The sequence below is a fragment of the Bombina bombina genome, chromosome 3 (genome assembly GCF_027579735.1).
Source record: "Bombina bombina isolate aBomBom1 chromosome 3, aBomBom1.pri, whole genome shotgun sequence".
NCBI lineage: Eukaryota > Metazoa > Chordata > Amphibia > Anura > Bombinatoridae > Bombina > Bombina bombina.
In genome coordinates, this window is record NC_069501.1 from 1,136,958,626 (window position 1) to 1,136,971,735 (window position 13,110).

The 13,110-nt window shown below is 39.4% G+C and overlaps 1 protein-coding gene across 1 annotated transcript in view; it reads left to right on the forward strand.

Moving 5' to 3' along the window:
* MICU2 (mitochondrial calcium uptake 2) overlaps positions 1–13,110 on the forward strand; it is an 811,360-nt gene that overhangs the window by 478,116 nt on the left and 320,134 nt on the right. Inside the window, exon 3 of the mRNA XM_053708516.1 lies at positions 4,011–4,042. Within this exon, the coding sequence (XP_053564491.1) occupies positions 4,011–4,042 (32 nt within the window). The remainder of the gene's footprint in view (positions 1–4,010; positions 4,043–13,110) is intronic.

Consider the following 13,110-nt stretch of genomic DNA (forward strand, 5'->3'; position numbering starts at 1 on the left):
TAAGTCAACTTTGCTTTCCTTTTCTTTCCAGGGTAATTATTATTTCAACTGTTTCTGGAAGGAAGGGAACTTTTTTTCCAAAGGATATAAAAAATCTAAGGTAAATTTACGTCTAATAATCATTTTTCGTTCCTTTCCTCACAATAAGGAACAAAAGCCTGATCCTTCATCCTCAGGAGCGGTATCAGTTTGGAAACTATTTCCAGTTTGGAATATATCCAAGCCTTATAGAAAACCTATAGCCAGCTCCTAAGTACCCATGAAGGTGCGAACCTTATTCCAGCTCAGCTGGTATGGGGCAGATTACGTTTTCTTCAAAGAAATTTTGATCAATTCCATTCTCAATTTCTGGTTTTAGAACATTGTTTCAGAAAGGTACAGCATTGGCTTCAGTTAAGGCCTCCTGCTAAGAGATTTTTTTCTTTCCCGTGTCCCAGTTAACACAGCAAAGGCTCAGCATTTCTGAAATGTGTTTCAGATCTAGAGTTGGCTGGAGTAATTATGCCAGTTCCAGTTCTGGAACAGGGGCTGGGGTTTTATTTTATCTCTTCATTGTACCAAAGAAGGTCAATTCCTTCAGACCAGTTCCGGATCTATCTATATTGAATCGTTATGTAAGGATACCAACATTCAGTTTCTGTAGGACTGTCCTGCCTTTTGTTTAGCAAGGGCATTATATGTCTACAATAGATTTACAGGATGTGTATCTGCATATTCCGATTCATCCAGATCACTTTTAGTGTCTGAGATTCTCTTTTTAGACAAGCATTACCAGTTTTGGGGCTCTACCGTTTGGCCTAGCCTCAGTTCCAAGAATTTTTTTCAAAGATTCTCGGTGCCCTTCTTTCTGTAATCAGAGAACAGGGTTTTGGTATTTCCTTATTGGACGATATCTGGGTACTTGCTCAGTCTTCTCATTTTCGAAGAATCTCATATGAATCGACTTGTGTTGTTTCTTCAGTTCATGGTTGGAGGATCAATTTACCAATCAGTTCATTGATTCCTCAGACAAGGGTAACCTTTTTAGGTTTCTAGAATAGATTCAGTGTCTATGACTCTGTCCTTGTCAGACAAGAGAAGTTTAACATTGATTTCAGCTTGTCAAAACCTTCAGTCACAATCATTCCCTTTGGTAGCCTTATGCATGGAAAATTTAGGTCTTAGGACTGCCGCATCAGATGCGATCTCCATTGCTCGTTTTCACATGCGACCTCTTCAGCTCTGTATTCTGAACCAATGGTGCAGGGATTACTCAAAGATATCTCACTTAATATCTTTAAACCGATTATACGACACTCTCTGACATGGTGGACAGTTCACCATCGTTTAGTTCAGGGGGCTTCTTTGTTCTTCCGACCTGGACTATAATCTCAACAGATGCAAGTCTTACAGGTTGGGGAGCTGTGTGGGGGTATCTGACGGCACAAGGGGTTTGGGAATCTCAGGAGGTGAGATTTCCGATCAATATTTTGGAACTCCGTGCAATTTCAGAGCTCTTCAGTCTTGGCCTCTTCTGAAGAGAGAGTTGTTCATTTGTTTTCAGATAGACAATGTCACAACTGTGGCATACATCAATCATCAAGGAGGGACTCACAGTCCTCTGGCTATGAAAGAAGTATCTCGAATTTTGGTTTGGGCGGAATCCAGCTCCTGTCTAATCTCTGCGGTTCATATCCCAGGTATGGACAATTGGAAAGCGGATTATCTCAGTCGCCAAACGTTGCACCTGGGCGAATGGTCTTCACCCAGAGGTATTTCCTCAGATTGTTCAAATGTGGGAACTCCCAGAAATAGATCTGATGGCTTCTCATCTAAACAAGAAACTTCCCTGGTATCTGTCCGGATCCAGGGATCCTCGGGCGGCGGCAGTGGATGCATTATCTCTTCCTTAAAAGTGTCATCCTGCCTATATCTTTCCGCCTCTAGTTCTTCTTCCAAGAGTATTCTCCAATATTCTAAGGAATGCTCGTTTGTCCTGCTGGTAGCTCCAGCATGGCTTCACAGGTTTTGGTATGCGGATCTTGTCCGGATGGCCTCTTGTTAAGACCAGTCTTTCTGTCTCAAGGTTCTTTTTCCATCAGGATCTCAAAACCTTAATTTTAAGGTATGGAGTTTGAACGCTTGATTCTTGGTCAAAGAGGTTTCTCTGACTCTGTGATTGATACTATGTGACAGGCTCGTAAATCTGTATCTAGAGAGATATATTATAGAGTCTGGAAGATTTATATTTCTTCAGGATGGTTTAGATAAAGGTTTGTCCGCAAGTTTCTTGAAAGACAAATCTCTGCTCTTTCTGTTCTTTTTCACAGAAGGATTGCTAATCTTCCTGATATTCATTGTTTTGTACAAGCTTTGGTTCGTATAAAACCTGTCTTTAAGTCAATTTCTCCTCCTTGGAGTTTAAATTTGGTTCTGGGGGCTCTTCAAGCTCCTCCTTTGAACCCATGCATTCTTTGGTCATTATATTACTTTCTTGGAAAGTTTTGTTTCTTTTGGCCATCTCTTCTGCCAGAAGAGTCTCTGAATTATCTACTCTTTTTTTGTGAGTCTCCTTTTCTGATTTTGCATCAGGATAAGGCGGTGCTGCGAACTTCTTTTGAATTTTTTACCTAAGGTTGTGAATTCTAACAACATTAGTAGAGAAATTGTGGTTCCTTCATTATGTCCTAATCCTATGAATTCTAAGGAGAAATCATTGCATTCTTTGGATGCTGTTAGAGCTTTGTAATATTATGTTGAAGCTATTAAGTCTTTCCGAAAGACTTCTAGTCTATTTGTCATCTTTTCCGGTTCTAGAAAAGATCAGAAAGCTTCTGCCATTTTTTTGGCATCTTGGTTGAAATCTTTATTTCATCATGCCTATGTTGAGTCGGGTAACTCTCCGCCTCAAAGGATTACAGCTCATTCTACTAGGTTAGTTTCTACTTCCTGGGCGTTTAAGAATGAAGCTTCGATTGATCAGATTTGCAAACCAGCAACTTGGTCCTCTTTGCATACTTTTACTAAATTCTACCATTTTGATGTGTTTTTATTTTATCCCTCCCTCTCTAGTGACTCTTGCGTGGAAAGATCCACATCTTGGGTAATCATTATCCCATATGTCACTAGCTCATGGACTCTTGCTAATTACATGAAAGAAAACATAATTTATGTAAGAACTTACCTGATAAATTCATTTCTTTCATATTAGCAAGAGTCCATGAGGCCCGCCCTTTTTTGTGGTGGTTTTGATTTTTTTGTATAAAGCACAATTATTCCAATTCCTTATTTTATATGCTTTCGCACTTTTTTCTTATCACCCCACTTCTTGGCTATTCGTTAAACTGAATTGTGGGTGTGGTGAGGGGTGTATTTATAGGCATTTTAAGGTTTGGGAAACTTTGCCCCTCCTGGTAGGAATGTATATCCCATACGTCACTAGCTCATGGACTCTTGCTAATATGAAAGAAATGAATTTATCAGGTAAGTTCTTACATAAATTATGTTTTCTGTGAAGTAGTGCTTCCTCAAATCACTTGCTACCCTTTAGCTTGAGATCATGAGTCTTTGCTCTTTTTGTAAAACATATACCTGTATATTGTATACTCATCCTTGTAGCACTCATTACCAAAGATCTGTTCTCCTTTAAGCCCCACCCTTTTTTATTTGGAATAACGTCGCTATGCCTGTACTTTAGAGCCTAAAGCTTTACTGAGGTTTGCGCTCCCTTTTGCTGCTTTGGTGTTTCTTTAATAGGGAGCACTGCTATAGTAAACCTAGATAATAGGACTTAAGAAGTTTTCTCCAACCTAGATTATTTAAACAAAAATGATAATAATACATTTGTATAACTGTATAACACCCTTGTGATTTGTGATTTACATGAGCATTTTAGCACTAGCTAGTAATTAAATAACAAGTGTCTTAGTTCATAACAATTTATCCTATAAGCATTTCTGAATTAATCTTGTCGTTTTATTATAGTATTTTAATATTTGAAATATTTATGGTTTCTCTTTGTTTTATTTCAGGCAAAACATTCGCGAAGAATCTATCAAAAAAGGTAGGAAAATCTTAATACATTTAACTGTTTTGTTTTTTTAAAGATATAATTAACTTATTTATAATTAAAGGGACATAATACTCATATGCTAAATCACTTGAATCTGATGCAGTATAACTGTAAAAAGCTGACAGGAAAATATCACCTGAGCATCTCTATGTAAAAAAAGGAAGATATTTTACCTCACAATTTCCTCAGCTCACCAGAGTAAGTTCTGTGTAAAAAGCTATACTCAGCTGCTCCCAGCTGCAGGTAAAAAAAAATCAAAAAATGAAGAAATGAACAGCAGCCAATCAGCATAAGCAGTGCTGAGGTCATGAACTCTTACTGTGATCTCATGAGATTTGACTTAACTCTCATGAGATTTCATAGTAAGCTTCCTTTACCTGATTGGTGAAATAATATGAGAGTGCACGATGCTCATTCTTTCAGATGTCCCAGGACAGACACACTAATATGCTGCTTAGAAATCCTTTACAATGGGAGGTGGCTACTGAGGAACTTTTGAGGTAAAATATCTTTCTTTTTTACATAGAGATGTTCAGGTGATATTTTCTAATCAGCTTTTTACAGCTATGCTGCATCACTTTCAAGTGTTTAAACATTTGGGTATTATGGCCCTTTAATTGCCTGGTCTAACTACAGTAGCAGTGGAAAAAATATTATATAATGTTTCATATTGCAAAACAGAGTCAATTCTGTGCACAAATCTCAGTTTAAGGCTGCTGCAAAGACACAATTCAGCCACATTTTGCAAACAACAAAGCAGTTACCTGCACACCTCAAACTTATATGAAAAGAGGTTTAAGCTCCATATTTTGCCCAAAGCATTTAAACTCACTTGCCACCAATGCAAACCCCATAGGTGAGTACAGCAGAATGCATTTAAAATGTTATACTATGCACACATACCTTTGGTTCCCCCTGTTGATAATTCCATCATTACCCCAACCCTGCATGCAGATGTCTTGGGGTCACACCTGACTCAGATCATCAACCACTCAAGCAAATTTTGGAAACATTCAGACATTAGTCGTGAGAACAACAAACCACAATAAAAAAATAAAAAAAGAAAATCAGACTTTGATATTTTTTTAGAAGCTTACAAAAAATATTCGAGGGTTTTAACAGTGAGCCTAATTACCCATTTATGGATATACAAAGGGAGGTTGCAAGTAAAAAGCACAACTGGTTTATCACAGGTGTTCTATATAGGTGCAGAGACACCTATATAGTGCCAACAGATTCTGCAGCGCAATAAATATAGGCATGATGATATGCAGATAACATTTAGGGAACAAGTGGGTAGAGGGCCCAGCCAAGAGTTGTGCTGTTGTAGTCAACTCTCATGAAGGTGATCTACAAACAGATGGGCTCATAAGCTAAAATGCAAAGGGTGTTAAAGGGGATAACAAAGGGGGAGAGGAACTTAGGTTAGAAAAGATTAGTGTAGGTTGTATGCATCCTTGAACAGTAGAGTCTTTAAGGAGCACTGGAAACTTTCAAAACTAGGGAAGAGTCTTGTGGAGCAAGGCAGAGATTCCACAAAATAGGAGACAGTCCTGTAGACGGGAATGTGAGGAGGTAACAAGAGAGGAGGAAGTTGTAAGCAAAGGGGACGGGAGGGAGAGTATCTGGAGACAAGGTCTGATATATAGGGGGAAGCAGTGCTATTGAGAGCCTTGTATGTCAGAGTAAGAATTTTGTGTTTAATTCTGAAGGCTAGAGGTAGCCAGTAAAATGATTGGCAGAGAGGTGTAGCAAATGAAGAATGACCTGTAAAGAAGTTCAGTCTTGCAGAGGCATTTATTATGGATTGTAAAGGAGCTAGACGGCTGCTGGGGAGACCAGAGAGGATGGAGTTGCAGTATTCAAGGTGGGAAAGGATGATAGTGTGGATTAAAATCTTAGTTGTGTCTTGTGTGAGGAAATGTCGAATTTTGGAGATATTGTTCTGCCTTTAGAATGTTTTTGAGTCAGCGCAAGCTGCATTTTGTTTAGAAAGTGTTTTTGGTTATCAGAGCAGAGGTTTTAACTTTGTTAACCCCACGTTACTGATATGATTCAGTAATAATATAAGAAAAAATATACATACAGATAAATCAATTTATTCAACCTTGAATTGGAACTATATAAAGCCCAAGCCTGTTTTGTATCAATCATTTTTGTGCATATCTCTTGAGTCTTTTTAGGACTCCAAATAGTTTCTGACTTGCCTCTGTGTAACCTAACTCAAGGAAAGGGAGAGGTATATACAGGGCTGGAAATTCTTACCCCTTCTTACTTCTGCAGGGCTGCTCCTTGAAATTTACTAAGCCATTGTTCAGCAATCCCCCCACACTCATATGTTAGCCACAAAATATCAGGCCTGCCAGCACATCAAGGGAGACTCTTTGAGCAGGACCCTACACTAACCTAGCATTTCAAAGCCGCTTGCAGACAGATAATATAAAGAAGCAGAAGAAGGAGGAGATCTGATTTCCCTGCAAGCTCAACCCATTTTAAAGGGTTGTGGTTTCAAAGAACAAAACCAGCTATCTCATATACAAAAAACTAAATAAGCAATTTCTCATACATTTTATACTCTACAGCTAGTAAAAGTCACTTAAAACACATTAAGGGAAAAACAATTTTACAGTACACTGTCCCTTTAATTTTTATATAACAAAATGTATTAACTTGTCTTATGCATATTGTATACATTATGTAGCATTAAAATATCTTAAAGTCAAGGTATACAAACATTTATATACAGTATCTCACAAAAGTGAGTACACCCCTCACATTTTTGTAAATATTGTATTCTATCTTTTCATGTGACAGCACTGAAGAAATGACACTTTGCTACAATGTAAAGTAGTGAGTGTACAGCCTGTATAACAGTGTAAATTTGCTGTCCCCTCAAAATAACTCAACACACAGCCATTAATATCAAACCGTTGGCAACAAAAGTGAGTACACCCCTAAGTGGAAATGTCCAAATTGGGCCCAATTAGAAATTTTCCCTCCCCGGTGTCATGTCAATATTTTGTGTGGCCTCCATTATTTTACAGCACTGCCTTAACCCTCTTGGGCATGGAGTTCACCAGAGCTTCACAGGTTGCCACTGGAGTCCTCTTCCACTCTTCCATGACAACATCACAGAGCTGGTGGCTGTTAGAGACCTTGCGCTCCTTCATCTTCCGTTTGAGGATGCCCCCCAGTGACGGCAGCACTCATGCAGGCCCAGACCATGACACTCCCACCACCATGCTTGACTGTAGGCAAGACACATTTGTCTTTGTACTCCTCACCTGATTGCCGCCACACACGCTTGACACCATCTGAACCAAATAAGTTTATCTTGGTCTCATCGGACCTCAGGATATGGTTCCAGTTATCCATGTCCTTAGTCTGCTTGTCTTCAGCAAACTGTTTGCGGGCTTTCATGTGCATCATCTTTAAAAGAGGCTTCCTTCTGGGATGAAAGCCATGCAGACCAATTTGATGCAGTGTGCGGCGTATGGTCTGAGCACTGACAGGCTGTCCCCCTACCCCTTCAACCTCTGCACCAATGCAGGTAGCACTCATATGTCTATTTCCCAAAGACAACCTCAGGATATGACGCTAAGTACGTGCACTCAACTTCTTTGGTCGACCATGGCGAAGCCTGTTCTGAGTGGAACCGCTGTATGGTTTTGCCCACCGTGCTGCAGCTCAGTTTCAGGGTCTTGGCAATCTTCTTATAGCCTAGGCCATCTTTATGTAGAGCAACAATTATTTTTTTCAGATCCTCAGAGAGTTCTTTGCCATGAGGTGCCATGTTGAACTTCCAGTGACAGAGTGTGAGAGCGATAACACCAAATTCAACACACCAGCTCGCTATTCACACCTGAGACCTTGTAACACTAATGAGTCGCATGACACCGGGGAGGGAAAATTGCTAATTGGGCCAAATTTGGACATTTCCACTTAGGCTGTGTGCTGAGTTTTTTTGAGGGGACAGCAAATTTACACTGTTATACAGGCTGTACACTCACTACTTTACATTGTAGCAAAGTGTCATTTCTTCAGTGTTGTCACATGAAAAGATATAATAAAATATTTAAAAAAATGTAAGGGGTGTACTCACTTTTGTGAGATACTGTATATTAAATATATATTAAAGGGACATAAAACCCAATTTTTTTTCTTTCATAATTCAGATAAAGCATACAATTTTAAACAACTTTTCAATTTACTTCTGTTATCAAATTTTCTTTGTTTTCTTGTTATCCTTTGTTGAAAAGCTGGGATGTAAGCTCATAAGTGTGCACGTGTCTACAGCACTATATGGCAGCAGTTTTTCAACAATGTTATACATTAACAGGAGCACTAGATGGCAGCGTTATTTCCTGTCATGTAGTACTTCAGGCATGTGCACGCTGCCTACCTAGGTATCCCTAAAGAATAACATGAGAATGAAGCAAATTTGATCATAGAAATAAAGCTGAAACTTTTTTTTTTATTTGTATTCTCTATCTGAATAATTAAATAATATTTTTGGGGTTAATGTCCCTTTAACAGTCTCCATTACAAAACACATTTTCATCAGGTCACAGACCAGATTCATGACCTCCTTTACCTTCTTATGCAGGCAATATATCACATACGATCTTAGACCATATTTATGCCCTGTAAAAGAAGTACTGCCCATCGGAAACAGACCAGATGCATGGTGCACTAATAGTGGACATAGCAGCAACGCATCAAGCTAAGATGCATAACTAGAAACAATCGCCCCAACTTTTTAACATGTAATTCCACTCCCCAAAAAAATAAAATAGGTAACTTTTTAGCACCTATATATACATATATATATATATATATATATATATATATATATATATATATATATATATATATATATATATATACCACTCATAAAAAAGTATACATGCACAATACAAATCAAGGAACCAGAATGAGCCAGAAATGTGAATGTGTAAATCAAATTTATGCATTAGCTTAAATAGTCTGAGAAACAAGGAATTTAATAAAAATTAGTTTTCAAATTTTAATTTCTTTCATGTAATTGGCAATTGTCCATGAGCTAGTGACATATGGGATATACAATCCTACCAGGAGGGGCAAAGTTTCCCAAACCTCAAAATGCCTATAAATACACCCCTCACCACACCCACAATTCAGTTTTACAAACTTTGCCTCCTATGGAGGTGGTGAAGTAAGTTTGTGCTAAGATTTCTACTTTGATATGCGTTTCTCAGCATTGTTGAAGCCCGATTCCTCTCAGAGTACAGCGAATGTCAGAGGGACGTGAAGGGAGTATCACCTATTGAATACGATGATTTCTCTAACGGGGGTCTTTTTCATGGGTTCTCTGTTATCGGTCGTAGAGATTCATCTCCTACCTCCCTTTTCAGATCGACGATATACTCTCAAATTTACCATTACCTCTACTAAGAACTGTTTTAGTACTGGTTTGGCTATCTGCTATATGTGGATGGGTATCTTTTGGTAGGTATGTTTTCATTTACTTAAGACACTCTCAGCTATGGTTTGGCACTTTATGCAATTATATAAAGTTCTAAATATATGTATTGTACTTATATTTGCCATGAGTCAGGTTCATGTATTTCCTTCTGCAGACTGTCAGTTTCATATTTGGGAATATAAACTGTCACAGATATCAGACGGCTAAGGCTACCCCCCACCCCCCTACAACCTCACCCCTGTTGTTCTCAGTGGTTTTGGGCTCCTCAGAGCAACCACCATCTCTGGAAGCTGTTTGTTTGCTTTGTGTTGGCTTGTTTTTGTGTTCAGAGAAAAGTTGGTGTATGACCAGGAAAACCCTCCTAGGCTGGTCGGGCTCCTGGAACTCCCAGTCGGCTGCCTTACAACGGACACCCGCCTAACCCCTCTCAGGCTGGCCAGGCTCCTGGAACTCCCGGTCGGCCACAGGACAGCAGAACACCCGCTAACTTTAACCCAGGTCGCTCCAGCAACCAAGTGCCCCAGAGCTCCGCTCTTTTGCGGATTAGTAGCCCCTGGGGAGTACAAGGGCTGGGGGAATTGCCGGAGGGGAGCTCCTTTTGGAACTGGGGGTTTTGGACACCCCTAACCCCATAACTTCAATGGACTGTAACTCCGGTCCTCAGTAACGAATCATGCTGATTTTTGGACTGTGGCATCTGGGGACCGAGAGCTTTAAAATGGGATCACCCGAAACCTCCACCCCTATGTATTGGGATTATGTGAGACTGTGGCTCCTATGGAGGTGCCGGGCTGTCTAGAGGGGCGGGAATGGTGGGAAAATAATGGGATTGTCCAGGGTCTTATCAAGATGAGCTGAATGTATAAAAGGAGTGTGTGTTTTCAATGAAATCAGTTTCTGTTAAACCTGAATGCTAGGCTGTCTAGTTATTTGGGTTTGCTCCAGCTACAATCACTTTTCCCGGGCTACATAGCAGCCCGTGCCAGTCAGAGGAAGTATACTCTGACAGAGCTACCTAGTCTGGTAGCTGGAGTCTGCCACAGAGTGGGACCCTGAGTACTGGTGCTGTCGGGCATCAGGGGTGGCTACAGGCTGTGGTCACTTGCCAGCTACATAGCTGCAATCGGCAGGGAGGAAGGAGGTACCCAGTTGGGGTAGCCGGGGGTATCCGTCACGGATGGGTGTCTTTTGGTAAGTATGTTTTCATTTACTTTAGACACTCTCAGCTATGGTTTGGCACTTTATGCAATTATATAAAGTTCTAAATATATGTATTGTACTTATATTTTCCATGAGTCAGGTTCATGTATTTCCTTCTGCAGACTGTCAGTTTCATATTTGGGAATATAAACACTTTAAGAAATGTATTTCTTACCTGGGGTTTAGTCTTTTTCAATTTGACTACTTTTTGCATTTGCGGGTATTAGGCCCGCAGGTGCGTCAAATGCTAGACTTTATTGCGTCATTTTTGGCGCAAACTTTTTTGGCGCGGAAAAATACGTTTTTGATGCAACTTCGTCATTTCCGGCATCATACGTGGCGCCGAGACCTTTCACACCGCGGCGTCATTAGTGACGCAAGTGTGTCATTTCCAGTCATTTTTGGCGCCAAAAAAGTTTACGTTACATTGTGCGTCATACTTGGCGCCAATTTTTCTTCATTATTTCAATACCCCATTGTTGTTTGCCTCCTGCTTTCTTTTCTATCAAGAGGCCTATGCTTTTCCATTTTTTCCCATTCCTGAAACTGTCATTTAAGGAAATAGATAATTTTGCTTTATATGTTGTTTTTTCTCTTACATTGAGCAAGATGTCCCAATCTGATCCTGCCTCTGAAGTTTCTGCTGGAACATTGCTGCCTGACATCGGCTCTACCAAAGCTAAGTGCATTTGTTGTAAAATTGTAGAAATTATTCCACCGATTGTCATTTGTAATAGTTGTCATGCAGATAGTGTTTCTATCAGTAATAGTACATTGCCAGTTGCAGTTCCTTCAACTTCTAATGTGCATGATATACCTGTAAATTTTAAAGAATTTGTTTCTGATTCTATTATGAAGGCTTTGTCTGCATTTCCACCTTCTAATAAACGTAAAAGGTCTTTTAAAACTTCTCATTTAGCTGATGAAATTTCAAATGACCAACAACATAATAATTCATCCTCTTCTAATGAGGATCTATCTGAAACAGAAGATCCTTCCTCAGATATTGACACTGACAAATCTACTTATTTATTTAAAATAGAGTATATGCGTTCTTTATTAAAAGAAGTGTTAATTACTTTGGATTTTGAGGTAACCAGTCCTATTGACTTTCAGTCTAATAAACGTTTAAATGCTGTTTTTAAACCTCCTGTGCTTTCCCCAGGTGTTTTCCCCATTCCTGAGGCTATTTCTGATATGATTTCTAGGGAATGGAATAAGCCAGGTACTTCCTTTATTCCTTCTTCAAGGTTTAAGAGATTGTATCCTTTACCATCAAAATCTATAGAGTTTTGGGAAAAGGTCCCCAAAGTTGATGGGGCTATTTCTACTCTTGCTAAACGTACCACTCTTCCTATGGAAGATAGCACTTCCTTTCGGGATCCTTTAGATAGGAAACTTGAATCTTATCTAAGGAAGGCCTATTTATATTCAGGTCATCTTCTCAGACCTGCTATTTCTTTGGGTGATGTTGCGGCTGCATCAACTTTCTGGTTGGAAAATTTAGCGCAACATGAATTGGATTCTGACATATCTAGCATTGTTCGCTTACTGCAACATGCTAATCATTTTATTTGTGATGCAATTTTTGATATCAAAATTGATGTTAGATCCATGTCTTTAGCTGTATTAGCTAGAAGAGCTTTGTGGCTTAAATCTTGGAATGCTGATATGACATCTAAATCTAAATTACTATCTCTTTCTTTCCAAGGTAATAATTTATTTGGTTCTCAGTTGGATTCTATTATTTCAACTATCACTGGAGGAAAAGGAGTTTTTTTGCCTCAGGATAAAAAACCTAGGCTAATCACCGTTTTCGTTCCTTTCGTCAGAATAAGGAACAAAAACTCAATCCTCCTCCCAAGGAATCTGCTTCCAGTTGGAAGCCTTCCTCAAATTGGAATAAATCCAAGCCATTTAGGAAACCAAAGTCTGCCCCTAAGTCCGCATGAAGGTGCGGCCCTCATTCCAGCTCAGCTGGTAGGGGGCAGATTAAGGTTTTTCAAGGATTGTTGGATAAAATCTGTCCAAAATCATTGGATTCAGAGTATTGTCTCTCAAGGGTATCGAATAGGATTCAAAGTAAGACCTCCTGTGAGAAGATTTTTTCTCTCACGCATCCCTGTAAATCCAGTAAAAGCTCAGGCTTTTCTGAAGTGTGTTTCAGACCTGGAGTCTTCAGGGGTAATCATGCCAGTTCCTCTTCAGGAACAAGGTTTGGGGTTTTATTCAAACCTATTCATTGTACCAAAGAAAGAAAATTTGTTCAGACCAGTTCTGGATCTGAAAATTTTGAATCGTTATGTAAGAGTACCAACTTTCAAGATGGTGACTATAAGGACTATTCTGCCTTTTGTTCAGCAAGGACATTATATGCCCACAATAGACTTGCAGG